This window comes from Bos indicus x Bos taurus, chromosome 19 (assembly GCF_003369695.1).
Source record: "Bos indicus x Bos taurus breed Angus x Brahman F1 hybrid chromosome 19, Bos_hybrid_MaternalHap_v2.0, whole genome shotgun sequence".
Lineage (NCBI taxonomy): Eukaryota > Metazoa > Chordata > Mammalia > Artiodactyla > Bovidae > Bos > Bos indicus x Bos taurus.
Window position 1 is genome coordinate 51,892,374 of NC_040094.1, and position 27,971 is coordinate 51,920,344.

The window sequence follows — 27,971 nt, forward strand, 5'->3', positions numbered from 1 at the left end:
CATTGGAGAAGGAAATAGCAACCCACTCCAGTGTTCTTGCCTGGAGAATCCCAGGAATGGGGGAGCCTGGTGGGCTGCTGTCTATGGGGTCGCACAGAGTCGGACACGACTGAAGCGACTTAGCAGCAGCAGCAGAGACACTTAAGGATGAAATGGTAAAATGAAACTTGGTTCTGCTAGAGGAAAAACTTTCCCTCTTCCCTTTTGGGACTGTGTTTAGGGGTCCTGCAAATTAAATTGACAAAAGACAGGTGAACAGGAAGAAAGTATATTCACACTCTTTGGCGGATACAGAGGACCGACACCAAGTAATCAGAGGTAGAGGTTTCAGTACCAAAGGTAATAGGAGAAAGGAAGAGAGAAGGGGAAAACGAGGACCAATCGGTTTCTTTTAGACAGGGAAGCGAGTATTTAGGAGAACGAGCAGGAGGTAAGGTTGTTATATTCGTTAAGACGGTGACTCTCGCACGTCTCAAGTTTACAATGAAGAATCCTGTGGGTCTGGGGGGCCAAGCGCGGCGCTTTGGGGGCCGCGGGACAGGAATTTCACGCGGTGTTTGCTTTCCGAAATAAAAGAGATATTTTTGGTCCTTCGAAGATTTTTATAAGATTCCGCGTGGGGGCCGAGGACTTTAGCCCCGAGCCTCTGCTGGGGAGGGCGGGAGCTCGGGTATGTTGGCACCCAGGCGATAACCAGCCCCCGCAAGCGAGGGGAGAGTCCCGGCGGCCCCTGTCCGGCCCTACCGCTGCGAAACTGCCCCGCCGCGCCGGGAGAACTCGACTTCTAGCCTACGACCCCGACTCCGCACACCGCCCCTCCGCCGCGCGACGGGCCCTTCAGCAGCCGGGCGCGGTTTCCCGGGAATGCGTTTCTTGCAGCACCGCGGGCCGCCCGGAACGGCCTGGAGGAGCACCTCCCGGCGGCCCCAGCGCGGAGCCCTGGGCCCGGCGGCGGCCGGGTGGCGGCCCCAGCGTGGCGGTGTCAAGTCGCGGCGCGAGCCCAGGAGCCTCACTCCGCGGTACCCTAGCCGCATCCCCGGAGCTCCCGGTGGGGCCCCTGGCTCTCCCCCCCGGTTCCGAAGGGCCCAGCTGCGTAGAGAGGAGCCGCGAACCGACTCGGGCGCCCAGGTGTCTCGGCTCCGCCCAGGTAGGTAGATTCCCTTCAGGTTTGACCCACGGTTCTCTGGGGCCCCGGGGCTCTTCCTTCGGCTGGAGGTGGAGGACCCCGCGCTCGGCGCCTCGTGTCCAGGCCTCTGTGGGTATCATATTGATTTTTACCTGTGGCTTCACAGTTCCCGAAAATAAACCCACAGCTGGGCGCTTAGGCAGTTGTTAAGCCGATGACCCTGCTTAATAATTCCCAAAGTAGTACAGGAGGTGGGTGTTCTCTGACAGTGAGCCCCTCGTCACGATCTGTTCCTTTGGGGTTTCAGTTGTAGTCCTCAGGCTACCTACCACCTGTTAAGTCACTGTAGGGAACGGTGGCTCTGATAAGGTTGGCCAGGCATGGGTAAGATAAGCCAGAGGGAACGTACTGGTAGTGCGTTTATACATCTGACACCCAGCGGAGGGCAGAGTGTCCAGGTGACTGCCCTGGGCCCCTTGGTGGGCCCGGAGGGCAGTGTCGCCACAGGGTGGTCCTGCCTTGGTGGGGTCTCCAGGTCTTGTGGGGTGTAGCTGCCTTTTGTGATGGCCTCCCCTGGGCAAAGCGCTGACAGGACCTCATTCACTGTTCCATTTACTCTTCATGCCAGTCTTGCCAGGCAGACATCCTATTCCCGCTAAGAAGTGAGAGGTTAAAGCTCAGAAAGTTTGAGTAACCTGTCCACAGTCTCCACTGGAAGGCGACGGCCATGAGGCGTCGGTTCCTGGCCTGCATCAGCCGACACCCTTAGCACCCGCGTTTGTGGCCGCCAGGCAGCGCTAGAGCAGCCCTGAGGGGGGTCACCTCCTGCACCTGTGCTCCACTGGCTGCGGCTGAGCCCGTGGTCTTGCCCTTCAGTGTGGAGGCAATGCCAAAGCTGGAAGGCTTCGAGTTCTGGAGCCGCACCCTGGGGGGGGCCCGCCACGTGGTGGCCCCCATGGTGGACCAAAGCGAGCTGGCCTGGAGGCTGCTGAGCCGCCGACACGGGGCCCATCTGTGCTACACACCCATGCTGCATGCCCAGGTTTTTGTCCGCGATGCCAACTACCGCAAGGAGAACCTGTACTGCGATGTGTGCCCCGAGGACCGGCCTCTCATTGTTCAGGTTAGCGGCCCAGCCTCCAACGCTGGCCGAGAGCCTTTTCCTGGGCCTTTCCAGAAAAGGCTTCCCGGCTTTCCGAGATCAGAGGGGCAAGGGCAGGCTGGTTCTTGCAGAGGTTGACCTCTCCCCAGTAGCTGCCTCAGACTTGTGGCAAATGGATGGCTTGGGTGCCGTGGAAGATTTGCAGCCCCTCCCTCCCCCAACCTTGACATCACCCCAAGTGCCCCCTCTTTATCAGACAGACAGAACAGCTCTGCTCTTGGCAAAGTCAGTGATACCAGCTTTCTCCTACATCTGGGAGGACTGTGTGAATCTGTAGCTTGCCCTGCTGGTGGTATGGGGGTGCATCCTAGCTCGGTCATGTTGCTTTTTTTTTTGGCCACACTGTGTGGCATGTGGGGTCTTAGTTTCCCAACCAGAGATGTGAACTCATGTCCCATGCAGTGGAAGCATGGCGTCTTAACCACCGGACCACCAGGGAAGTCTCTAGCTTGGTCATATTGTAAACATCTAAGATAGAGTACCATCCTGCAGTCATCCGCTGGGGCCACACCCTCACTGGGTCACGTATGAAGCCCTGGGCAGCCTCGGTACCAGGGCCTGGCTGGGGCTTGTGGCAACTTTCATGTCTCTTCCAGTTCTGTGCCAATGACCCAGAGGTGTTTGTCCAGGCAGCTCTCTTGGCTCAGGACTACTGTGATGCCATTGACCTGAATTTGGGCTGCCCACAGATGATCGCCAAACGCGGTAAGAGTTCCTGTTCTGGGGTTCTGTGTTGAGTACTGGCTTTTGGCTAGGGCAAGGCTTGGAGTGCAGAGATGCCAGGTGTGTGGGTGAGCTGGCTGAGGGCCTGGCCCTTCCTCTGGCAGCTTTCTGATGTTGGGCCTTTCTTTGCTTCTCCCTCTGCAAGGCGGCCCTTGGTCACTGGGGGTAGGGGACGACATTCACCTGGCTGTCAGGGGCTTGTCACTTCCTCCATGCTCAGGAAGTTGTGGGGCTCCCTCTGGATAAACGTGTTTTGCTGAAGAGTTCCTCCTCCACCCTTGTGCTGCCTCGGGCACCAGTGGCCACTACCCTGGCATCTCAACCTTCCTCACTGGCCTGAGGAGTTCCTGGTTGCTTAGAGACCACGTGGGGTGGGCACTCAGCTCAGCACCCTTGAGCTCAGGCCGCCGAACTAAACGAACGTGGCCAGGCAGGTCGAGGCCAGCGTGGACGCAGTGGGAGGGTGCAGAGGCTGTGCCTGTTCTCTGCAGGTCACTATGGCGCCTTCCTGCAGGAGGAGTGGGACCTGCTCCAGAGAATGAGTGAGTTGGCCCTGTGCTGCCCTCAGGGACTTGGGGCCACATGGTGGTTGGGTGGCAAGCCCAAGACAGCCTAGCAGGGCTCAGGAGAGAACAGTAGCTGGCAGGGTCCTCCTGGCCTTGCTGTGCCCTCCCCCTTCCTGCTGTAGAGGGCGGCTGTGAAGTCGCCTGTCCCGTACCTGCTGCCCTCCTTCGAACCAAATAGACTGTACTGGAGGAAGGCATCCTTGCCTGGACCACCTCTTCCAGTGTGGTCCGAGGCACAACTCACAGCTCCCTGTTACCAGTGCGGGACATCTGCGGAGCCTGTGTTCTTTTGGGGGCTTAGCCATGGGTCCCCACAGCCTGCTTGAAGGTGGCAGCACAGTTTTGTCAGGAGCCGACTCTGCCCTTCCCCAGTTCTGCTAGCCCACGAAAAGCTTTCTGTTCCTGTCACCTGCAAGATCCGCGTCTTCCCAGAGATTGACAAGACCGTGAGATATGCCCAGATGCTGGAAAAGGCTGGCTGCCAGGTGAGGACTGTGGGCTTCCAGGGCTCCATACTGCTTCCGAACCTCCAGAAACACCTCTTGAGGGCTTGCCCCTGGGATGGGCAGGAATCAGTGACCTTTAGGTGAGGCCTGATGCAGGCAGCGAAGTCCCATGCTTGCGTCCAAGAGGCCAGTATTGCCTAGGGGTAGTGCTGGGCCTAAATCACCTCCCCACCCACCCCCACCAGTCCTGGGGTCAGGCTGGTGCTTGCTCCTCCCTCACACCTTTAACCTTGGCAGCAGGAGTGTTGCCACTGCGGAGAAGACTGGCCCTTGAAAGGATAGAGGGACAGCTCTGACATGGGAGTCCTAGGCAGCACTCCCAGGGTGTCAACTGGCCCAAGTGTGGCCCAGAGGAGTGAGGGAAGCTGATGCCCGAAAAGCCAAAGGCAGAGGGTACCCTGGAGTGTTGGGGGCTGCAGCTGAAAGTGGAGCTGAACCAGGTGCTCCTGTGTGCTAGTTGCTGACTGTCCACGGGCGCACCAAGGAGCAGAAGGGGCCCCTGTCAGGCACCGCGTCCTGGGAGCACATCAAGGCTGTGCGGTGAGTGGACGCAGGGTAAGCCCAGGGCGGGGAGACGGCCCAGCCCCCAGGCCAGGCCCTCAGCCCTCAGCACGAGATGAGGGCGCAGGGCCTGAGGGTGAGCAGCACAGTGGGAGGATGGAGTTTGGGGCCTGGTACTGCCCCCCAGGGTTGGGGGAAGCAGCATCCTTCTGAGCATCTGCTCGTCCTGTTCCGACAGGAAGGCGGTGACTATACCTGTGTTCGCCAACGGGAACATCCAGTGCCTGCGGGACGTGGAACGCTGCATCCAGGACACGGGGGTGCAGGGGGTCATGAGTGCAGGTGAGGCTGTGCCCTCGCCTGCAGCTGGTCCACCGTCGGGTGCTGGAGGGGTCCGTCCACATCGTGGCACCACTGGCCCAGCTGAAGAGCCTCAGGCTTCACGCGGTCACCACTGAAGGCCCCATCTGCCTGACTGGCCAGCACTCTCAGGCCAGTGGCCAGCCTTGCCTTGGGGATGGCCAGGCACAGGGGCCCCTGAGCCTTGCGTCACCTTCCCCTGCAGAGGGAAACCTACACAACCCTGCCCTGTTCGAGGGCCGCAGCCCTGCTGTGTGGGAGCTGGCCGAGGAGTACCTGGACATTGTGCGGCAGCACCCCTGCCCCCTCTCGTACGTCCGGGCCCATCTCTTTAAGCTGTGGCACCACACGTGAGTCAACCCCCATGGCAGATGCTGTCTGATCTGAGCCTTGTCTGGGGCCTTCGTCGTTTTTGAGATGAGCTCTCCACAGACATTCACAAAACCCCTACCTGCCACCAAGTCAGATCTGGGAGGACCACAGTGACGTGCTGAGGTTGTGTGGGAGGAGGGGTTGTGCCCTTCTATGCCCAAGGCTCAGGGTCAGCAGTTGGGAGGTAGGGGCTGAGCCAGCTCTCTGATGGGGCGTCTGTATCAGGCTGCAGGTGCATCAGCAGCTTCGAGAGGAGCTCGCCAAAGTGAAGACCCTGGAGGGCATTGCTGCAGTGAGCCAGGAGCTAAAACTGCGGTGTCAGGTAGGTGCTGGGCCACCGTGTGGTGGGAGAGACTTGGTCTCGGGCCTTTTACTGAGGGCCCTCTGGGCTTTTCCAGGAGGATATATCCAGGCAGAAGGAGGGAGAGAAGCCTTCAGGAGGCTTGCCTTTCTTTCACTGGATCTGCCAGCCCTACTTCCGGCCAGGGTGAGCCTCCTGCACATGGGCTGACCTGGGTGGGAGGTGTTACACGGAGGGGATTCTTCTGCCTGCTGCCCAGCCTTGGCAGGTGTGCTGGAGGCTCAGCTCCGTCCCTTGGTGACTAGGGGCCTCCTTCCTTGTCAGCCTGTGCTGTTTTATTTAAATCACTTTTTCCATGTGATGCTTCTCTTAGGTCCTCTGACCCTGAGTGGATTTGTCCTGGGATCAGCTAGACCCTCTCTAGCTTCCTCTGGACTTTCTGAAGTGAGGCTGGGCTGTCATCTGTAGCCACAGCCCTACCCAGGGTTCAGACACTGGTGTCCCAGCCTCCGTGCCAGCTGCTGGGGCCTCAGCAGAGTTGCACATACGTCCTCATTTAGTGACTGTGGCCAGTGGGCTGCCTCTTATGGGTGTCCCTCAGCTCTGCCCATCATCCCCGCTTTCAGGCCCAAGGAGGGGAGCAAGGAGAATGGGGGTGCCCGCAGCAAGCGGGCCCTGGAGGAGGAGGAGGGCACCACGGATGTCTTATCCAAGAACAAGCAGAAGAAGAAGCTAAGGAACCCCCACAAGACCTTTGACCCCTTGCTGAAGCGTAAGTGGTCCAACCACTGGAGTCTAGGGAAAAGGCCAGCCCCTAACGGGTTCCCCAGGGTCGGGTAGCTCTGCTGCTTCCTAAGCTGTGGGCAGTACAGCAGGAAGGGCCCTGCAGCCCCCAAGGAGACTGGCAGGTTCCCCGAGGCCACAGCCAGCCAGCCATCCTGCCTGCCAGTCCCTCAGCTGTTGCCCTAGGGCAGCTAGAGAGGCAGGAGTAGCACTAGGGGCTGCCGTGCCCAGGAAGGACCTTCAGGTGGGAGGCGCACAGCACAGGGCGTGGAACCGTGGGTCTTGGGCGGGTGGGATGAGGTTTCCCAGCAGGACCATGTATGCTGTGTCCTCTGCCCGCCCCAAGAGAGCAGGGAGGCCTACCCAGGGCTACATGTGAGAGATGGCAGTGGTGGGTGGCCTCACCTAGTTCAAACAGCATGTCCTTTTGCTCTTTTCTCAGCAAAATACGCAAAGTGTGATCAGTGTGGAAACCCAAAGGTGAGTCCGTCCGTCTTGGCTGTTAACACCTAGGGCAGGGCTCAGCCCCAGGAGGGATGGGGACCTGAATGGGCAGTCCTTTTTCTATCTGCTGGTGGCAGTCGGGCCACAGCCCATGGTAGGGGGGCTTCTTTCCTGTAAAGTAGCTCTGCCTGGCCTCAGGACAGTTCTTCCATGTTCCTGGCTACTCACTCAGGCTACAGGGTGGCTAAGGAATGGGTATTAGCCCCTGGCTCACAAGCTTTTCTGTGTCCAGGGCAACAGGTGTGTGTTTAACCTATGCCGGGGCTGCTGCAAGAAGCGAGCTTTCAAAGAGACCGCTGACTGCCCAGGTGAGGAGCGCCTGCCGCCATCAGCACCACCCCATTCCCCAGTGGGCAGTGGAGCCTCAGCCTCCTGAGCCCCATTTCCCTCCTCCTGCCCCTCTGCCAGGTCACGGACTGCTTTTTAAAACCAAATTGGAGAGGTCTCTGGTCTGGAAGGGTGCCCAGCCGCGGCTGCAGGAACCACAGCAGGCCGGGCCTGGAGAACCAGGTGGCTTCCCTGAGGTTGTGGGCAGTGCCCTGGCCTAAAGGGCAGCTACAGCCCCATGTGCCACCCCCCAGGCCTGCTGCTGAAGCCTCAACCCACGTCCCAGTTAAGGAAACGCCTTTACTCAGGGAACCTCCTGCTACTTCACACGGAAGGACAAGCTGGTCTTCCCTTCGGCCCATGCTGGGGGCCCGGAGATGCTGCACCGAGGAGCAGGCTCCCAGGCTGGACCTGCCCATCCTCACAGCCCGCGTGTGTTCGAGATGAACAATAAACCATTTCAAAGATGGGACGTTCCCAGGCCTTTTGATCCCTGAGTATTATTGGGGCCAACAGGGACCAACCTTAGAACAGGGGAAGCGGGCAAGGCACCACCTGCCTTCATCTTCTCAGCCATGGAGACCTGCCTAACGGAGGGCCACGCGCTGGCCTCAGCCCTGCAAAGCCGAGTAGAGCATGAGGAAGGGGGCCCCACAGAGACAGGAAGGAGTGGTGCCAAGGGCTGTTCTCAGGCTGCCCTTTAATGGACTAAGATTCAATAACGCTGCAACCTCAAACGATGCGTCAACGTGGAGGCTGGGAGGCAGTGCTGCCAGGTGGGGGCCCCAGATGCCATGTTGGTGAGCCCTGTCGGCTTCTCCTTCAAGGAAGGCCCACCTCCCCAGGGCCCCGGCACAAGGTGCAGCAGGGGGGCGGGGCACAAGAATCTGGGCACATGGAAGCCCAGGCGGGGGCGCCGAGGACTAGCGTCAGTCAGCAGCCAGACCCCTGCAAGTGGGCCACAGGCAACACCTCCGGAAGTGCCGCTGGAGCAGATGAGAGAGGCCCAGGAGTCCGAGGGTGGGGGGTGGGCAGGGTGGGGGTGCGCAGACCATCCTGGAGACGGAGGTTGCTCTTACATGTTGGTGCTCATCCGGGACTGGCTGTTGGCCGGTGTCAGCTCCCCTTGGCTCCCTTCCCGGGGAGGGGACTGCAGTGGAGACAAAGGCTCAGACCAGGAAGGTGTGTGCGCCCATCCCAACCCCCAGTCCCAGGGCTGTCCCCGCCCACACCTTGACGTGGATCTGGTTGCGCAGAACAGCTGCCCGTAGGATCATGGCTTTGGCACGGCGCTGGAACTCCTTGCCCATGAGCAGAGACTTCTCAAAGGTGGTGCTGCGTTGATCTACGTCCCGGGCATACAGGATCTGTGGAGGTGCAAGGTTCAGTGGGGCCCAAGGTCCCCCTCCTGCACCCCACGGCCCTGAATCCAGCCACCTTGCTGTGGGAGTCGATGCGGGCGTTGATGAGCCCCTCCAGGATGAGCTGCGTCAACTCATCCTCTAGCGCCGCTACTGTGGTGTTGAAGGCTGTGGCCATCTTGCGCATGTCCGCTGACACGTAGGGGCTAAAATACTGCAGAGCAGAGGGACACGAGTTACCCGAAGGTGCCTTTGTAGTGCCCTGCCTTGGCCTCAGCCTCCACCAGAATGCTTACCTGAATGAGGGCCCGGTTGCGAATCTGCGTGTACAGGGTCCTGACGTGGGGAGCCAAATACATGTCTAGCAGCAGGTTGTCCTGGTGAGGACAGCCAGTCAGGGACAGCTTGCCCCAGGCCTTCTGAACTTGCCCGCCCTCCCAGCCAGGCCGCCAGGCCTCTCACCTTCATCTCATCCAGCATTTTCAGGCACGAGGCATACTTGGACTCGTAGAATTTGAAGATGATGTCCCGAACCTGTGGCTCCAGCTCCAAGAACAACTTGAAGGAGCTGCAGATGCCAGACTCCTCAGAGCTGGCCCTGCCCGCCCACCCGCCCTGGAGGCAGCCAGGGGCACAGGAGCAGGGCGACAGGGCCCAGCACCCAGCCTCCACCCACCTGCTAGAGATGACGTTGCGCTGCAGCTCCTGCCGGTCAAAGGTGGCCAAAGCGCACAAGCCGCCGTACACGGCCACATTGCTGGGGGAGAGCAGCTGAGGGGCAAGGAGGTGATCAGAGTCCTGGGGTCAATGCCAGGCAGCACAGAAGTCTGGGCCAGGCCCACCCTATCTCACCCATCACCCCGTCAGAATGCCTAGGACCTCATGAGGATGAGCCCCCAACAGAAAGCCCACCTCTTGAGCCCTCAGCCTGCTTCCCAAGTTCCAGTGAGGTCTCCCCAGAGACCCTTATGCCCCTCACCTCGGGGAAGTCGCAGTGGTCGAAGGAAGCCAGCAGAAAGCACTTGGCAGCCTGCTTGTACTTGCGTGCTGCCAACTCAGCCAAGCCTGGGGGGCAGCAGGGGGAGGAAGGATGAAGCCCAGAGGAAGCTGCCCATCAACAGGCGCACCTGGGACAGAAATGCTGGCGAGGGAGAGGTGACCTCGTCGGCCAGCATCAGCAGCTTTCTGGGAGAGCAAGGCACCCAAGGAGGCCGAGCAGCTGCTGTTACTACTGCAAAGGGCACCTGAGCTGTTCAGCTGACGGGGTGGGAATAGCGGTGAAGGGGGGGACGGGGATGGAAGTGGGGGTAACCCGCCAGGATGGCAGCTATCAGAAGGCAATGCCTCTACCCCCAACCACAGGTTACTACCCCATGACCTCCCTGAGAGGGACGTGAGTCGGGCAAGTGTCAGGGGTGTGCAGCACAGGTTTGGGGCTTGTGTGCTTCCTGGGCTGGGGTCATTTGGGGTGCCCTCCTGCCCCTATGCCCCAGGGTCCTTACCTGCCGCACACTTGAGCTTGGTGAGGATGGCCTGAGTCTGGGTGTCACGCTCCCCACGCTGCTGCAGGAGAAGGTGGCACAAGTGAGCGACCCATGCCCTCCATACCCGCATCAACTCCCAGGCATCCAGCTCCAGCCTAAAAGGAGCAGAGGCAGACTCCAGGAGGACGGGGCCCACCAGGGTCAGTAGTGGTCAGGGCTCCTGGATCAGGGTTTGAGGGGCGGAGAGCTACTGTTTTACCTCGGCGATTTCCGGGGTGGACTCTGCCTTGCTGACGTAGCTCAGCACATGAGACCAGTTCTGCAAGTAGACGCTGACCTGGCAGGCAGATGGGATGCCCTCAGCCTGGGCGCCCCTCCCGGTCCACTGGCACTGCTGCCCTGTGGCCACCCAACCGGGCCCACCTTGATGACGTTGAGGCACATGTTAATGACGTGCTTGGCGCTGGTGCAGTAGTCCCGGGCCCGGGAGTAACACTTGAGGGCGTTGCTGAGATCCCCACAGTCCAGGTAGTGGTCACCCAGGTCATCGTGTCCACGCCTGTGGGTCCAGGCACAAGTGGTCATTGGCCAGCTGTCCAACCCCTGACTCCAAGGGGACACCTGAAGCTCTCTTGATGAAGCCCACCCCCCAGCCCCCTGGACATACCTGATGCTCTCCTTGATAGAATTGCCCTTGTAGTTCTTCAGATCTGTGTCCAACTTCTCCAGCTTCAGCAAGGCCTTCTTTCTCGTGGCCTCCACCCAAGCTGTGTCCAAGGGTGGGGGCTCCACGCCACTCTCAGGGATGGCATCAGGTGCATTCTGCAGCTCCCTGAGGGAGGACCTGGCCATCAGGGGCCCACGTGCAGGGGGGGCGGGTGCCTCCCAGCGGCCCTCACCCCCATCGGGAGAGCGCCCAGTTGGCACAGGGGCAGCTGTGACAGCAGGAGCCCGCAGCCTGGCGGGAAAGCCCAGCAAGAAATAAGTCACACAGCTGTGCCGAGAAGCAAGAAGTTGCCGTCTCCACAGGCTCTGCCCGGTGTCAGAACTGCACACGCGCACACACGCGTGCAGATGTGGAGAGAGTCTGAACGCTCAGCAAGGAGAGTGAGAATCTCGCCCATTGAGCCGTTCCCCATCCCCTCCTGGCTTTTCAACAAGAAAGCCAGATCACTGTGTTCTGGAGCCAAAGGCTGCAGGAGCACAAGAAAGACCCCTGCCTGGGCTGGCCATACACTACACCCTGTCCCTGCCCCACCTTGCTGAGCCCTGGCCTCACCTGGCAGCCTCCGAGAGCTTGCGGTGGATCTCCTCGTACATGTCCACATTGAAAGTCCTCTGCACAAAGGACAGGGCCATCTTCAGGGCCTCCACTCGCAGCGGCGGGCAGTGGTCAGCAATGAACTGCAGTCGCTCGATACGCATCAGGCCGCTATAGCTGGCCGCATATTGCTCCAGATCCTGGGGGCAGAGGTGGATTGTGCAAGCTGGAACCCTGGACCCCAAGCCCCCACCAGTGGATCAGGAGCCGGGACACGTGGGCACCAAATCAACCACTGTCTGGGGTCTGAGTAAAGACCACTCAGGATGGGCCAGTGCACGGGCCTGGAGTAAAGCTCTGCCCTGGGGATGAATGGTCACAGCCATGTAGGCAGCCAGTCACCAGGCTGAGCAATGAGGAGGCAGGGCTTCCCAAGGTGGGCCCCCAAGGAAGACCTGTCCTCACAGTGAGACTTGACCTTCAGGGGGCCTGGCACAAGGCGCTTCTCCATGTGGGGGAGAAGAAGCTGCAGGGTCTGGAGGAGGCCAGCAACCCATTAAAAACGGGCAACTAGATATTTTAGTCCATTTGGTGGCAGAGTCAGACACGACTGAGCAACCGAACAACAACAAAGGAAGTCTAAAGGTTTCTGAGTTAGAAAAACACGTGGTCAGGGAGCCTAGCCTGGCCTTCCCGGCAGGACTGACACTCAACCAGCCCCTGACCCACCCCGAAGAGAGCCTGTCAGACTCCATACCAGGGTGGGGTTCTCCACCACGTAGTTGACATCGGGCGCATTCTGCGGGTCCTCCTGGGGGTCCACGTCAATCTGCATGGGCTCCACGGCCCCCTGCAACACGGGGGGTCACCTTGGCACCTTGAGAGGGAGAAGCCCAAGGAGGGCGAGAGGCCCTCACTGTGCCCAGCTCAGCTCTGCCCGCCATCTCCCAGGCGGGCGGGATTCTGTCCCAAGACCTTCCCCACTGCCCACCAAGTCCCGCGCCGCCACACCAGGGATGGGGCTCCTGGCCAGACTGTTGGCTCAAGAGCTGAACGCTCGGCCGGACCATGATGGCCCATCTCTGGGGCGGGAACCAGACGCCGGAGGACCACTGCCCAGGGACCCCCAAGGGTCGCTACGCGCTCCCAGCCGCCATCCTGACAGCAGCCTCCTCCAAGCCACGGGCGGCCTCGACCCCGGTGCGGCCAAGCAGCCGGAGCCGCAGCGCCGGGCGAGTCCCGCGGCTGGACCGGGCCGCAGTCGCGGCCGGGAGGCGGGAGTGGGGCACCTGGGCGCCCTGCGAGGCCCGGCGGGCGGGCGGGCGGGCTGGTCCTGGCCCCTGTCCTGAAAGGTACCTCATAAAGCAGCGTACAGGCCGACAGGCTGGCGCTCAGGCTGAAGTCCCCGGCCGTGCCCGGCAGGAAGAGCTCTGACCTACCGCTGGGAGGGGTGCAGTGCACATCTGCCACTGACGACGCGGCCGCGTTGGGGGCCGGGCCACCCTGCATTCTGTCCTGACTCTCTGCACCCCCCGACCCTGACACAGAGCTGGCTGGCTGCTGAAGGAGAGAGAGCGTTAGCGCGCCGGGCCTGCCGGGGCCGACGGGCGGGACGCTGCGGCCGGAGCCCGGGCGCGAGAAGGACGCCGCGCGAGGGGCGCGCACGGCCGGCTCCGCTCCGGCCCGGCGGCGGGGACGCGGAGGGGCCGCCGGCCGCGGCTCGTTACCTGCAAGTTAAACACCTGAACCGGCAGCGGCATCTTCGCCCACCCCGCCGCGGCGCACCGTCCACTTCCGGGGCAGCGCGGCCGCGACTTCCGGGTCGCGGCGTGGGCGGGGCGGCTCTTAAAGGGGCCGCGGCGCGCCTGGCCGGGCGGTGCCCGCGGGTCCCGCGGCCGCATGAGCCGCGCGCGGGGGGCGCTTTGCCGGGCCTGCCTCGCGCTGGCCGCGGCCCTGGGTGCGCTGCTGCTTTTGCCGTTGCCCCGCGCGCCTGCGCCCGCGCCAGCCCCGAGCCGGGCCCTGGCCCCCGGCTCCGGCCCGCGCGCGCCCCCTGCCCGGCCCGCCACCGCCCCCCGCCTGCGGCCCGACGACGTCTTCATCGCGGTCAAGACCACCCGAAAAAACCACGGGCCGCGCCTGGGGCTACTGCTGCGCACTTGGATCTCCCGGGCCCGACGGCAAGTGGGTCCCGCCCGGGGACCCCGCCGACTCCGGAATCCCCGCTGACTCGGGACACCCCCACCACCACCCCAGCCCCCGCCTCTGGCCAACTCGCACGCCCTGAGATCCCCGCTCCTTCATCCTCAAACTTGCATCCTGCCCTGGACCCCACCCAGGATCCACCCGAAGACCCCCTACCCACAGATGTGTCCCCAGCATGGCTGTCAGGCCCAGGCCTGAGAATGCAGGGACCCAGGACCCCCAGTGCCCACCCGCTCCTGCCCCTTTTCGGGCTCTAGTCTTGAGTGGGTTCTCCCGGATGACACTGGGCTGAGACCCCAGAAACTCCTCCAGCAAGAGGAAGCCTGGTCCTAGCAGCACTGGGGATGCTGCGGGTAGAGCAGGCTGTCCCTGGCTCACCACCCTCCCTTCTCCTGGATCCCCAAACCCAGGCTCACCTGTCCAGCTTCATTCACCCTTGCTCACCAGGTCAAGGCCCTGCCAGGCCCAGAGTCCCTGGGGTGGAGGGCTGCCCCTTGAAACCTCACAGGTCATCTCTCTACAGACGTTTATCTTTACCGACGGGGATGACCCTGAACTACAGCTCCAGGGAGGTGAGTGCCCTCCCCAGCCCAGCCCGGCTGCCGTGTCTGAGGGGTCTCCTCAGCTATCTCTCGATCCAGTGCCACGCAGCCCCCTGCTGTGTACACAGGTCCAGAGAAGTTAAGGCACCTGCTTAGGGTCATACAGCTGGTAGAGAAAGCCTGGCATCCAGGGTCTACCCTTCCAGCCATGCTTTGGTCACTGGCTGAGTTCCCAGGGCCTCTGGCTGGAGCCACGTCCCCTGAAGAAAGGCCAGCAGGGAACCATGCTTTCCAGGCCTGCCCTGATGGGGATGGTTCAGCCTGTCAGTCCTGTTTCCTGGTGGGTTTGCTTTCATGGGATTCCAAGTGTTGTCATCTGCCTGGACCTCGGATGGTGGCAACAGGGTCAAATGAGCAAGGCCAAGACAGGACTGTGATTGGGTCCGACTTCATGGTCTTGAACAGGACAGGCCTCGTGCCGGCCAGCCAGCAGCATTTAGCCCAACTTTAGTGGGGTGGGCTGGCAGCAGGTCTTACCCCGGCCCTCGTGCTTCCGTTTCTCCAATGGGCAGGTGGCCATGTCATCAACACCAATTGCTCTGCCGTGCACACCCGCCAGGCTCTGTGCTGCAAGATGTCAGTGGAATATGACAAGTTTATTGAGTCCGGACGCAAGTATGTGGTGGCCCAGGGCCAAGGGAGGCTGGGCCCCAACTTGGGTCAGGGGCTTCCCCACCCCCACCCTCTGGGCCCAGCCTGGCTCCAGGCTTCTACACGTTCCCAGGTGGTTCTGCCACGTGGATGATGACAACTATGTGAACCCCAAAGGCCTGCTGCAGCTGCTGTCCACCTTCTCACCCAGCCAGGACATCTACCTGGGGCGGCCCAGCCTGGACCACCCCATCGAGGCTACCGAGAGGATCCAGGGAGGTGGAACCGTGCGTGCTGGGGCGAAGCGGGGAGGAGCAGCTGAGAGTATGGAGACCCCAGCAAGGAAGGGCTGGGGTTGATGCCCAGTCCACCCAGATGGGGTGTTTTGGGAACTGGGGCAAGACAGGAGGGGCTGGAGCCACAGGCAACTGAGTTGTGAAAGCCCCTGTCCTCTCATGCCTTGGGAAGCTTCTGCCCCTGGGCCTGGGAGCAGTTAAGGGGCAGCTTAAGGACAATTCTCAGGGTGTCCAGATGAAGAGTTAGGATGAGGGACCCTGACTAGTGGCTCCCTCCTTTTCAGGTGACCACGGTCAAGTTCTGGTTCGCTACCGGTGGGGCCGGGTTCTGCCTAAGTAGAGGCCTTGCTCTCAAGATGAGCCCATGGGCCAGGTGATGGAGGCATGGCGGGGGGGAAGCAGGTGCTGGCTGTTGGGGGTTGGGGTTCCCCAAGGCTGGAGAGGCGCTGACCTGTCCCCACTCTGCTCCCCAGCCTGGGTGGCTTCATGAGCACAGCCGAGCGGGTACGGCTGCCAGACGACTGCACGGTGGGCTACATCGTGGAGGGGCTGCTCGGCGCTCGCCTGCTGCACAGCTCGCTGTTCCACTCCCACCTGGAGAACCTACAAAAGCTATCACCCGACACCCTGCTCCAGCAGGTAGGCCAGCTGGGCCCCTGCCGCTTCCATGGCCGTCCCTACATGGGGGCCATGCCCCCGTGGCCCTCCCAACTGAGCAAGGGCTCAGGGAGGGATTCTGGTGAGACAACCGTGGGTCCCAGCATGGCAGCAAAGTTTCGTGGACCCTGAATCCAGGCTACTGGGACCTGGAGTCCCAGCCATGGAGACCCCCAGGCTCACATGAGGGCCTGTTTGTAAAGAGCAGCTGCTGCAGCTTCCAGAAGGTGGCCCTGGGCAGCAGGGCTAGGGACAGTGGTCTGGGCATGACCAGTGTTACCTACCTGGCCCAGGCAGGGGGTTCAGGATCTCTCGCCCCTACACGTGTGCCAGCGGCCTCCCCCAGGTATCTGCTGTGCTGGCCACACCTCTCAGCCCCCATCAAGCCCCATCACCTTTCCGTGGTGTTCTGAGCTTGCCCTAAGAATGCTGACTTGGGGTGGGGCAGCGGGGGCCCTGGAATCCAGGAGGCCAAGCAGCGTCTCTGTTGGAGAGCAAGGTGGGAGGTGCCAGCCCTGAGTGACTCTGCCTCCTCTCCTCCCTCAGGTCACCCTGAGCTACGGGGGACCTGAGAACCCACAGAATGTGGTGAACGTGGCTGGGGGCTTCAGCCTGCAGCAGGATCCCACGCGGTGAGCCGGCCGTGGGGAGGAGTGCTAGGGCCAGCCCACCCCTCCCGCAGCCTGACCCCCACTTCCCTCCCAGGTTTAAGTCCATCCACTGCCTTCTCTACCCGGACACGGATTGGTGTCCTGTGCAGAAGCAGAGCGACCTTGCCCCTCGGTGATCCCCGACCCCAAAGTCTGGCTCTGCCCCAGATGCAAGTGGCCGAACAGTGCTGGAACAGTGCTGCCCCCTCCTGGGCTCAGTTGGCTACTCCAGGCGGCGACGGCCGGGCCCTCATCCAGGGAGATACGGGCGCCCAGCAGGCGCTCCAGCTGACCGGCAGGGCTTCCCAAAGCCCCGGGCGGGCCCGGGTGACCCTGGCGCTGTGGGAGAGGAGGACAGTGCTGGGGGTCTGGGAGGGGGCTGGCATCCGCCTCCCAGGGCTCCATCCTGTTCCCCTCACCTGCAGGAGAGAGGATTCTAGGCCAGGGTGGTGTGTGAGATGCTGCCCCCTAGTGGTGACTTCCGGACGCTTTCCTTGCTGTTCTCTTGGGATGCCACCCTTCCCACGGGAGCCCAGCCAGGGCCTCTGCCTCCACGGGGAACTGCACGCAAGGCTGAAGACCCTCTGGACAGCTGTGCTCTTGGGTGCAGCTTACTCCTAGCCAGGTTGTCCCCATTCAGAGGCACCTTCTCGGGGTCTCTTGGCCGAGAGGTCCTTCCTGAGGGATCTCGAAGACACTTTTCCTGCACTCTGACTCATTGCTCAGTACTTTCCATCCTTCCCTGCTCCCGGGGGCTGCAAGTCCATGAATCAACAGGAGCCTTTTGTTTGGGGCCCCCTCTGCAGTGAGACGTCCCCATCCCCGCCAGCCGACCCACACTGACCTTGACAGTGCCTTTCCACAGGAGGAGGAAACAGAACAAGGGGAGCCAGCACCTGCCTTCTGGTCTCTCGCGCTGCTGTTGCAACAAGTGAATAAAGGCTTGATTGTTACTCTCTGTTGCTCATTGTGTTAATTAACCAGTGACACCTGGCAGCTCAGCTCCAGGCAGGGCCACACAGCATCTAGCTCCTTCCCATGAAGGCACTGCCCGAGACCAGCTCCCTCCCAGGCAGATCTGTGTTCCTTACAGCCTTGCCGGCCCACCTGAGCCTAAAGCTGCCCACTGGGCTCTTCACTGTGAGCTGAAGAGTATATGGGGTGTGGAGGTGGGGTTCCTGCAGGGAATGATACAAGCAAGACAAACCTTGCTCCAGAAGGCAGACTGCCTGTTTAGACTTACCTTTTCAGCATACTGTGGAACTGGTGTGTGTGTGCCAGCATGCACAGAAGCATACATGAGTGCATGTGCCTGTGTGCATGGGTGTCCACACGTGTGCTTGCGTGTATCTGTGAATTGCCGTGTAAATGTGTGTATTGAGTGTGAATGCGCATTGCTGTGTACATGTAGGCAGGTGTATGTGTATGTGCATAGGGCAGGCCAGCAACACCTGGTAAGCAGGTTGGAGTCAGCATGCACTGGTGGTCAGGCCAAGCAAGGTTCCTTGAAGAGGGGTATACAGCAGGTCACCAGGAAGTGTCCATCTGCAGCAGCCACCCACCCCTCTCATTGTGTTCCTAGATGTGGACTATGTAACAGCTCTCAAGACCTAGATACGCACTGAGCCCCCCAGACCCCAGTCCACTGGGCATCCACAGCACAGAACCAGGACAACATCAGTTGGACCAAAATGTCCCTCCCCTGGCTGGAGCCACCTCAGGCCTGGATCTCTGGGCCAGGATCACCTCAGAGGTACAGATTCCTCTCTTACCGGGTCCAGAGGAACAGTCACTCCCAAGCCCCCAAACCACCTCCAAGGAGTGGTAGGACTGGCGGGCACCCCGAGGCTGCAGCATGGTCTGCCAGAATGGGTGGTCCATGTATTGTTCAGACAGAAAAAAGTCTTAAACACACAAAAATGTTTATATGTGATTGTTCCTGAAAAAAAATGAAAAATTGGTAAAAATGTTTTTTCTTCTTCCTTCGTTGTTCAGTTGCTTAGTCATGTCCAACTCTGCAGTCCAGCATGCCAGGTTCCCCTGTCCTTCACTGTCTCCCAAAGTGTGCTCAGATTCACATCCATCAAGTTGGTGATGTATCTGTTTCATCCTCTGCCACCGGCTTCTCCTTTGCCTTCAATCTTTCCCAGCATCAGCATCTTTTCCAATGAGTCGGCTCTTCACATCAGGTGGCCAAAGTATTGGAACTTCAGCATCAGTCCTTCCAATGAATAGTGTTGATTTCCTTGAGAGTTGACTTGTTTTCTCTTCCTACTTTTTGATATTTTACAAATACCAAAATATGTTGTATGATAGACATATATACTATGTATAATCAGAAAAAGTTAAAATTTTGGTAATTAGGGTTCAGAATTAAATTGTGTGTACTTGGCCCTCCATCTGACATTTTTTTGGACAACTGTTTACTAAGCATCAGTCCATCCCACATCACTGCATGCCAGAGGAATGATGATCTGCAAAATGAACCAGCTCTCGAGGCTGGAGAGAGGGCGTATTGGATGGAACCGCTGACACGTATGAGCTTTCTTTGAAGTGAAGTGAAGTGAAAGTCGCTCAGTCCTGTCCAACTCTTTGCGACCCCATGGACTATACAGTCCATGGAATTCTCCATGGCCACAGTATTGGAGTGGGTAGCTGTTCCCTTCTCCATTTTCCCAACCCAGGGATCAAACCCAGGTCTACCTACGTTGCAGGCGGATTCTTTTTTGCAGGCGGATTCTTTGCCAGCTGAGCCACAAGGGAAGCCCTGAGCTTCCATTGAAAAGAGTCGATCCTCATTATACTCCGTGTTTCCAAATTCACTCACATAATAAAACTGGTTTGGAACCCTCAAACCAATACTTAATTTCCTGGTCATTCTCAGACAAACCATGGTGAAAATTTTGAGTCATCCGATGCAACCATCCCCAACTGAGGTGGAACTAGGTGAGGCTCACCCCAGAGGATGAAGACAGCAGAGGGCAGTGCAGAGTAAAGCAAGAAACTCAATGGGAACTACATTCTAGAATTAGATTTTGGTGATAGTTACATAATTTTGTGAATGTAATAACAACAACAAAAAAACTCTAGTGAATTATACACTTCAAAACTGTACACTTTTTGATATGTGAGTGATGTCTCAATAAAGATGTTACTTAAAACGTAAGCCAAGATGAAATTAAAAATTGAAATAGTCCTATATTTATTCCATAATTTGAATTTGACAAAAATATTCCCATAAAAAATCTCTAGGATCAGATGGTTTCATTGGTGAATTATATCAAACATTTGGGGGAGGAATAACATCAATCTTATGATCTTCCAGAAAATAGATGAGAACAGTTCCCAGATCATTTCATGAGGCCAGCATTACTCTGGTACCAAAATCAGACAAACACGTTACCAAAAAATTGACCAGTTGAATCTAAATTTTACACGAGAGACTTCCCCTAGTGGTCCGGTGGCTAAGACTCTGCACTCCCAAGGCAGGGAGTCTGGGGTTCCATCCCTGATCAGGGAAATAGATCCTGCATGCTGCAAAGAAGATCAAAGACCCTGCGAACCACAACTAAGACCAAGCTCAGCCAAATCAATAATTTTTTTTCAAAAGCAAACTTGAAAAAGAACAAAGTTGAAGGATTTACACAGCCTGACGTCAAGACCTACTATGAGATGTTGATGAAAAATTAATCTGTTGATCTAGGAAAGAAATGGAAATTTTTATTCGAGCCAAATTTGAGGATTATAACCCAGGAAGAGCATCTCAGAAAGCTCTGAGAACCATCTGTTAGATGTCAAGGCACAGTTATATAAGTTTTTGAGACAGAGGGCCATACATCAAATGACATATTTTTTAAATACTTATTAACTAGCCGGTTTATTCGGCTGCATCAGGTCTCAGTTGTGGCATGAGGAATCTTAGTTCGGTCATGCGGGATCTTTTCCTTGTGGCACAGAGACTTTCTAGTCCTGGCTCTTGGGCTCAGCGGTTTCAGTGGTCTGACTTAGTCGCTCCACTGCATGTGGGATCTTAGTTCCCTGACCAGGGACCACACCCGTGGTGCTTGCCTTGCAAGGTGGATTCTTAACCACTACACCAGTAGCTTAGTCACTAAGTCGTGTCCGACTCTTGCGACCCCATAGACTGTAGCCCACCAGACTCCTCTGTCCACGGCATTTTCTAGGTAAGAATACTGGAGTGGGTTGCCATTTCCTTCTCCAAAGGATCTTCCCAATCCAGGGATCAAACCCAGGTCTCCTGTGCTGCAGGCAGATTCTTTACTGACTGACCCGCACCACCAGGGAAGACCCCAGATAATGTATGACTGACAGTTTACATGATCCAGATCTAAGTGTCATGCTAGTAAGTCACGTGACCCCATACGAGATGAAGAAGGAATGCTGTCTCTTCAGGAGTTGTCTAGTTGATGCTGGGAGAATGTTGCTCTTTTCAGTTGAGCTGGTATTCCTGCTGATGGGGGAGGCTTGAGTGATGCATAATCCAGACACACAATGCACAGTGAGGGGAGAACGTAGGCCAAAGGGCAGAGAAGATTTTTTGTTTAAATATCTCTTGTCTTGCCATAAAAATATGACTTTTATTTCACAAAGCTACAGTATGGAGACTGTGGTGCTGGCACTGGGACCAACAGATGGATCCATGGGACATGCAGCAGAACCCAGTCACAGATACACGCTTCTACCATCATAAGAGTTCCCAATAGAGTCATCAGAGCAATTTAAGGGGAAAAGTCTTTTCAGCAAATGGTGCCAGAATTAGTTTACTAATTAATTTTTTATAATTAAAAAAAAAAGATAACTTAGAGAAAGTATTAGTCAGGATGAGCTAGGCTGTGCTGCAGAAACCACTAAGCCCTGTAAGGAAATTTGTCCATATCACACTATGATATGCATGGGTGGCTCTCTTCTAATTGGTGAATCAGGAACTCAGGCTGCTTCTATCTTCAGGGCCCAGCATCTTGTAGTTTAAGCCCCCCTCAGATTGTCCAGGTGAAATGGAGGAGAAAGTGGAATGAAGGCACCAGATCCACACCACCTAAGCCCAGAAGTGACATTAATTTCCCACATTTCACTGGCTGAAAGAAATCACAGGGCCACCACAACAGCCAGGGAAGCTGGAACATGTAAAGAAACCCATGGGTTTGCTGAACTCTGTGGCATTGATGTTACAGAGATGTATGACCGACCTCAGTCAGTTCAGTTCAGTTCAGTCGCTCAGTCGTGTCCGACTCTTTGCAACCCCATGAATCACAGCACGCCAGGCCTCCCTGTCCATCACCAACTCCCGGAGTTCACCCAAACTCATGTCCATCGAGTCAGTGATGCCATCCAGCCATCTCATCCTCTGTTGTCCCCTTCTCCTCCTTCCCCCAATCCCTCCCAGCATCAGGGTCTTTTCCAATGAGTCAGCTCTTCGCATGAGGTGGCCAAAGGACTGGAGTTTCAGCTTTAGCATCAGTCCTTCCAATGAACACCCAGGACTGATCTCCTTTAGGATGGACTGGTTGGATCTCCTTGCAGTCCAAGGGACTCTCAAGAGTCTTCTCCAACACCAGAGTTCAAAAGCATCAATTCTTTGGCGCTCAGCTTTCTTCACAGTCCAACTCTCACATCCATACATGACCACTGGAAAAACCATAGCCTTGACTAGACAGACTTTTGTTGCCAAAGTAATGTCTCTGCTTTTGAATATGCTATCTAGGTTGGTCATAACTTTCCTTCCAAGGAGTAAGCATCTTTTAATTTTATGGCTGCAGTCACCATCTGCAGTGATTTTGGAGCCCAAAATAAACAAAGTCTGACACTGTTTCCACTGTTTCCCCATCTATTTCCCATGAAGTGATGGGACCAGATGCCATGATCTTCGTTTTCTGAATGTTGAGCTTTAAGCCAACTTTTTCACTCTCCTCTTTCACTTTCATCAAGAGGCTTTTTAGTTCCTCTTCACTTTCTGCCATGAGGGTGGTGTCATCTGCATATCTGAGGTTATTGATATTTCTCCTGGCAATCTTGATTCCAGCTTGTGCTTCTTCCAGCCCAGTGTTTCTCATGATGTACTCTGCATATAAGTTAAATAAGCAGGGTGACAATATACAGCCTTGACGTATTCCTTTCCCAATTTGGAACCAGTCTATTGTTCCATGTCCACTTCTAACTGTTGCTTCCTGACCTGCATATAGGTTTCTCAAGAGGCATATAGGTTTCTCAGGTGGTCTGGTATTCCCATCTCTTTCAGAATTTGCCACAGTTTGTGGTGATCCACACAGTCAAAGGTTTTGGCATCGTCAATAAAGCAGAAATAGATGTTTTTCTGGAACTCTCTTGCTTTTTCAGTGATCCAGAGGATGTTGGCAATTTGATCTCTGATTCCTCTGCCTTTTCTAAAACCAGCTTGAACATCTGGAAGTTCACGGTTCATGTATTGCGGAAGCCTGGCTTGGAGAATTTTGAGCATTACTTTACTAGCATGTGAGATGAGTGCAATTCAAGAAAATTAGAGATACCAAGGGAACATTTCATGCAAAGATGGGCTCAATAAAGGACAGAAATGGTATGGACCTAACAGAAGCAGAAGATATTAAGAAGAGGTGGCAAGAATACACAGAAGAACTGTACAAAAAAGATCTTCACGACCAAGATAATCACGATGGTGTGATCACTCACCTAGAGCCAGACACCCTGGAATGTGAAGTCAAGTGGGCCTTAGGAAGCATCACTACGAACAAAGCTAATGGAGGTGATGGAATTCCAGCTGAGCTATTTCAAAGCCTGAAAGATGATGCTGTGAAAGTGCTGCACTCAATATGCCAGCAAATTTGGAAAACTCAGCAGTGGCCACAGGACTGGAAAATGTCAGTTTTCATTCCAATCCCAAAGAAAGGCAATGCCAAAGAATGCTCAAACCACCACACAATGACCAACCTAGACAGCATATTAAAAAGTGGAGACATTACTTTGCTGAAAAAGGTCCGTCTAGTCAAAGCTATCGTTTTTCTAGTAGTCGTATATGGATGTGATGGTTAGACTATAAAGAAAGCTGAGCGCTGAAGAATTGATGCTTTTGAACTGTGGTGTTGGAGAAGACTCTTGAGAGTCCCTTGGACTGCAAGGAGATCCAACCAGTCAATCCTAAAGGAAATCAGTCTTGAATATTCATTGGAAGGACAGATGCTGAAGCTGAAACTCCAATACTTTGACCACCTGCTGTGAAAGACTGACTCCTTGGAAAAGACCCTGATGCTGGGAAAGATTGAAGCAGGCGGAAAAAGGGACGACAGAGGATGAGATGGTTGGATGGCATCATCAACTCGATGGGCATGAGTTTGAACAAGCTCCGTGAGTTGGTGATGGACATGGAAGCCTGCCATGCTGCAGTCCATGGGGTCTCAAAGAGTCGGACACAATTGAGTGATTGAACTGAATACAAGTTCATGTGTCTGATACACAGTGAAACCAAATATATTGAAATGTTGGAGTCTGGAGCAAAGAAAGATTGATGGCAGGTCCAAACAAGGAAAACTGGAGGCTCATGCTCAGAAAAACCCTGAACTCCCGGATGGTTTTCCAGGGGAAGTTTTTAATAGGTAAAATTTGGCGGGAAGACTGCAGGGTTGTGAGTTTCTTCTGATTGGTTGGTGGTGAGGTAGCAGGGCGGTGCTCCAGGAATCTCGGCTCAGCCTGAAGTTACCATCCTCTACCTGAGTGGGGGTCTTAGTCTCTGCAGAAGAGCCCAAAACTATTGTTATGTATATTCCTTGAGGAGAAACCAGGACCCTGCCCCACAACTGCACTATTGTGTCTTGACTGCTCCTCTTCAGGCATCCCCTCCCTGCCTTAACTACTGTTTGAATCAGTGTTTTGGGACTCAGGGATACCAGGCCAAGGAGGCTGAATGAAGTCTATTTCCTACAAACAAGAAACGCGGAATAGAGAAAGGATTTGTACCTGGGAAGGCCCCACAGGATCCTACTCTGTTTGACCAAGTGGACTGAGGGAAAGATACTGGGTCTCTGATGTTGCTGGTGCCACATTCTCATTGTGTACTTATTATGACAGAAATATTTCAGCCAGTTAATCACCTTGTTTGCAGCTAGAACCACTCATAACTCATATGGAATACGAAACAAGGTCCATAAGTGTAAATTGTTTTTGGAAGGAGTACTAAGCGGAGACACAGCTTTCCAGGTGGCCCTAGTGGTAAAGAACCCACCTGCCAATGCAGGACACATAAGAGACATGGGTTCGATCCCTGGGTGTGGATGATTCCCTGGAGGAGGGCCTGGCAACTCAATCCAGTATTCCTGCCTGGAGAGTCCCATGGGCAGAGGAGCCTAGTGAGCTACAGTCCATAGGGTCGCACAGAGTCGGATACAACTGAAGCAACTTAGCACACACACTAAGTGGAAGAAGAAAAATTAAATAAAAAAGGTGTTGGGTTGTATCCCAAAGGCCTAAGGACTGTGCTTGGCCAGCTTCAAGACAGAAGAGCCCAGAGTCAGCAACAGAGCCATCAGTGGTTAAACGACTGGGGAGCTTCCGGGTCTGAAGTAACAGCCTACCATGTGCAGCTGACAGAGAGCAGGAAATGGTGGCAGTCTTCTTTCCTGGGAAATGGGGGGGGTAACAGGGGAGATTGCCAATTATAGGGGAATTGACAACAGATGGGCTCATTAGTCACCAAGGAAACCAGTAAAGGGGCGTGCCCCTCACCAATCCTTTAGTAAGAACAATCAGTAGCTGAGGCCTGGGGCAAGTATGTAGGAAGGTCAGTCTTATGTTATACATGAAGCAGGCACTGGTTGGAAAGGGGATGTACAGAGAGCGAGAGAACAGTCATCTTGAGTGGCCTGAGCATACAGGAGGAATATAAAAAATAGAGAAGATATGGAAGGTAAGCCCCTCAGCTTGAGAGGGTGGCTCTGAGTCCAAGCTTGAACTGCTTGCTGCACAACAGGCCTGTAAATTGAGAGTAAGGATTAGCAACTTTTTTAAGAAAGCCAACAGACTGAGAAGATAGTGGGCTACTGTCCCAAAGAATCATCTTTCCAGAGTTAGAATTCAAGCTTCTTGAACTAAAAGGGGAGGGGGAAAGTTCTGGTTCTGGCCAGACTCTGGAGGGGATGTGTTAATTTCTTCCTGCCTACAGCCATTCACAGATGGGCCTAGTTGGGATATTTTGCAAGAGTTACACAAAAGTATTTTACCTGGGAGGCAGGGTTCCCAGAGATGGGCCATTCTGTGTAATTTAGTTAATAGGCAATATCCCTTAGGTAATTAACTTGTCAAAGGATACAAGCGTCTTCCCTATTATGGCTCCTGGGTGCTGCACACAGTTATAGGGGAAAGTCATTATCTTAATGTCTTTTAAGAGAAGGAGGGAGAAGCATTTGCACTTTGAAAAATCAGCAAGGGCAGAAGATCCTTTGGAAGTGTTACCAAGTTCAAGCTCGCTCTGCTGACTGCACAACAGGTCAGTGAATCTAAAGATGAGGTGTTGAGACAAGGAATATGACTTTATTCAGAAAGCCAGAAGGCTGAGAAGAGGGCAGACTAATGTCTCAAAACAACCATCTTGTCGGGACCTGGATGCCAGGTTCTTTTACAGAATAGAGAGGAGGAGGAAGTGAGGAAGTAAAGTAAAAAGGCCAGTAATCTAGCAAATGTCTTCTGAAATGGCCAATCTTGGGGAGGGGATGTATTAATTTCTTCTCTCTGTAGCCATTCACAGATGGGCAGGGGCGGATTATCTCTCTGTGAGCTGAATAGAAGCACTGCCGTTTAAGACGCAGAGTGGCAGGATCATGAGTCAGGCCATTGTGTATGATTTTAACAAAAGCAATGGAAAGCAAAGGTTAAAGTCAAAGACACAGATCCAACATGGAGTCAAAATTGGCTCTTCCCTGTAACAATCCCCCACTGTCAATGTCCATTCCACATCTTGTGGAAAAAAGAGTGACAATCATTCTAACTGCTTCGTCAGATGGATCTTTCTGTTATCAGTGCCAGTGTTCCAAATGTTGAGATTTTTCTTCTTTTATTCCACTTTGGAAAGTGTCTACTTTATCATTGTAGACTTTGAAATATTCACAACCTAAAAGTTGAAATTTCTTGGACTTCAAACCCAGAAGGCAACATCTCAAGCTAAAGAATTTAGCATTTTTCTATATATGGGGTCACACAGAGTCGGACATGACTGAAGCGACTTAGCAGTAGCAGCAGAGTACATCATGAGAAACACTAGGCTAGAGGAAGCACAAGATGGAATCAAGATTGCCGGGAGAAATATCAATAACCTCAGATATGCAGATGACACCACCCTCATGGCAGAAAGTGAAGAGGAACTAAAAAGCCTCTTGATGAAAGTGGAAGAGGAGAGTGAAGAAGTTGGCTTAAAGCTCAAAATTCAGAAAACTAAGATCATGGCATCCAGTCCCATCACTTCATGGAAAATAGATGGGGAAACAGTGGAAACAGTGTCAGACTTTATTTTGGGGGCTCCAAAATCACTGCAGATGGTGATTGCAGCCATGAAATTAAAAGACACTTACTCCTTGGAAGGAAAGTTATGACCAACGTAGACAGCACATTAAAAAGTAGAGACATTACTTTGCCAACAAAGGTCCACCTGGTGCTGAAGAATTGATGCTTTTGACCTGTGGTATTGGAGAAGACTCTTGAGAGTCCCTTGGACTGCCAGGAGATCCAACCAGTCCATCCTGAAGGAGACCTGTCCTGGGTGTTCATTGGCAGGACTGATGTTGAAGCTGAAACTCCAATACTTTGGCCACCTGATGCGAAGAGCTGACTCATTGGAAAAGACCCTGATGCTGGGAAAGATTGAGGGCAGGAAGAGAAGGGGTGACAAAGGATGAGATGGCTGGATGGCATCACCGACTCGATGGACATGGGTTTGGGTGAACTCTGGGAGTTGGTGATGGACAGGGAGGCCTGGTGTGCTGCCGTTCATGGGGTTGCAAAGAGTCGGACACGACTGAATGACTGAACTGAACTGATGTATGGTGTCAACTAAAAAGGTGTACAACATAAGAGTTGCGAGTTAAGTTTTATCTGGGGCAAAAAGGGGACTGTAGCCCGGGAGACAGCACCTCAGACAGCTCTGAGAGACTGCTTCAAAGAGGCAGTGGGGGGAAGGTCAATGTATAAGATTTTGATAAAGGGGGTATTCAATGCAATCAAGCGCTTGTTTTACAAAAGGTTTTCTGCTAATCACGAGGAGCTGATGTCACCCTGAAGGGATCTAGTGCTTGTCTAGATATGAAGAGATTCAAGGATTGGGTTCATGAAATCAGTTCCTGAAAATATCTAACTATCTAAAGACCTATTCCACCAATTTCCCTGGAGCACAGAGTACCTCTCTCTCCACCCTGAATTCCCCTCATAGGTATCGAAGTTCTGCAGCTGCAGCAGCACAGGGTTCAATCTCTGCAGAGGCAGATGGCAAATGCCCTTGTTGTTGTTGTCGTTCAGTCACTGGCAAATGCTCTTGGCAAGTGCTGATTTGTAGTTGACAATGGGAAGATTCAAGAGTCAGGGCTCACTGAAATCATTCCCTTGATATATACCCCTGGAGAGATTCCAATATATAATTATTTCTA

At 55.3% G+C, this 27,971-nt stretch overlaps 3 protein-coding genes across 12 annotated transcripts; 2 read left to right on the top strand and 1 right to left on the bottom strand.

Annotated features, from left to right (window-relative positions):
• The first annotated feature begins 913 nt into the window (after positions 1–913).
• DUS1L (dihydrouridine synthase 1 like) lies at positions 914–7,714 on the top strand. Of its 3 annotated transcripts, none has more exons than XM_027517876.1 (14): positions 914–1,147; positions 1,755–2,249; positions 2,885–2,993; positions 3,503–3,553; positions 3,950–4,062; positions 4,541–4,623; positions 4,823–4,926; positions 5,150–5,294; positions 5,542–5,638; positions 5,715–5,803; positions 6,244–6,389; positions 6,843–6,880; positions 7,137–7,212; positions 7,313–7,714. In XM_027517876.1, exons 2-14 carry the CDS (start codon positions 2,013–2,015, stop codon positions 7,450–7,452), a joined length of 1,428 nt encoding a protein of 475 aa, XP_027373677.1. In that variant the 5' UTR covers positions 914–1,147; positions 1,755–2,012; the 3' UTR covers positions 7,453–7,714. The 3 variants fall into 3 exon arrangements, with proteins under 3 accessions (XP_027373677.1, XP_027373679.1, XP_027373678.1); XM_027517878.1 differs by having other exon boundaries at positions 2,918–2,993; XM_027517877.1 differs by having other exon boundaries at positions 2,003–2,249.
• Positions 7,715–7,912: 198 nt separating this feature from the next.
• Positions 7,913–13,170, bottom strand: GPS1 (G protein pathway suppressor 1). 7 transcript variants are annotated; one of them, XM_027517872.1, is made up of 14 exons: positions 13,065–13,170; positions 12,095–12,187; positions 11,356–11,537; positions 10,744–10,908; positions 10,500–10,635; positions 10,336–10,413; positions 10,095–10,152; positions 9,572–9,657; positions 9,269–9,363; positions 9,055–9,160; positions 8,889–8,969; positions 8,669–8,806; positions 8,464–8,598; positions 7,913–8,381 (listed from the first exon to the last, which is right to left on the bottom strand). In XM_027517872.1, the coding sequence occupies exons 1-14, from the start codon at positions 13,095–13,097 to the stop codon at positions 8,307–8,309; spliced, it is 1,461 nt and encodes a 486-aa protein (XP_027373673.1). In that variant the 5' UTR covers positions 13,098–13,170; the 3' UTR covers positions 7,913–8,306. The 7 variants fall into 7 exon arrangements, with proteins under 7 accessions (XP_027373673.1, XP_027373670.1, XP_027373669.1 ...); XM_027517869.1 differs by having other exon boundaries at positions 10,744–11,034; XM_027517868.1 differs by having other exon boundaries at positions 10,095–10,155; positions 10,744–11,034.
• Positions 13,171–13,184: 14 nt separating this feature from the next.
• Positions 13,185–17,291, top strand: RFNG (RFNG O-fucosylpeptide 3-beta-N-acetylglucosaminyltransferase). 2 transcript variants are annotated; one of them, XM_027517879.1, is made up of 8 exons: positions 13,185–13,518; positions 14,063–14,111; positions 14,654–14,756; positions 14,848–15,019; positions 15,313–15,401; positions 15,502–15,667; positions 16,232–16,317; positions 16,391–17,291. In XM_027517879.1, exons 1-8 carry the CDS (start codon positions 13,237–13,239, stop codon positions 16,470–16,472), a joined length of 1,029 nt encoding a protein of 342 aa, XP_027373680.1. In that variant the 5' UTR covers positions 13,185–13,236; the 3' UTR covers positions 16,473–17,291. The 2 variants fall into 2 exon arrangements, with proteins under 2 accessions (XP_027373680.1, XP_027373681.1); XM_027517880.1 differs by having other exon boundaries at positions 14,866–15,019.
• Positions 17,292–27,971: the final 10,680 nt, after the last annotated feature.

Bases quoted from the DNA above. Each gene is read 5' to 3' on its own strand.
- DUS1L (XM_027517876.1), top strand. From the start codon at position 2,013: ATGCCAAAGCTGGAAGGCTTCGAGTTCTGGAGCCGCACCCTGGGGGGG. The intron at 4,927-5,149 runs GTGAGGCTGTGC...CTTCCCCTGCAG, and splicing joins GCAGGGGGTCATGAGTGCAG to AGGGAAACCTACACAACCCT. The intron at 5,295-5,541 runs GTGAGTCAACCC...CGTCTGTATCAG, and splicing joins TTTAAGCTGTGGCACCACAC to GCTGCAGGTGCATCAGCAGC.
- GPS1 (XM_027517874.1), bottom strand. From the start codon at position 12,846: ATGCAGGGTGGCCCGGCCCCCAACGCGGCCGCGTCGTCAGTGGCAGAT. The intron at 10,636-10,743 runs GTATGTCCAGGG...CTGGACCCACAG, and splicing joins TCTATCAAGGAGAGCATCAG to GCGTGGACACGATGACCTGG. The intron at 9,364-9,571 runs GTGAGGGGCATA...CTTGCCCCTCAG, and splicing joins ACCACTGCGACTTCCCCGAG to CTGCTCTCCCCCAGCAATGT.
- RFNG (XM_027517879.1), top strand. From the start codon at position 13,237: ATGAGCCGCGCGCGGGGGGCGCTTTGCCGGGCCTGCCTCGCGCTGGCC. The intron at 13,519-14,062 runs GTGGGTCCCGCC...ATCTCTCTACAG, and splicing joins TCTCCCGGGCCCGACGGCAA to ACGTTTATCTTTACCGACGG. The intron at 14,112-14,653 runs GTGAGTGCCCTC...TCCAATGGGCAG, and splicing joins TGAACTACAGCTCCAGGGAG to GTGGCCATGTCATCAACACC.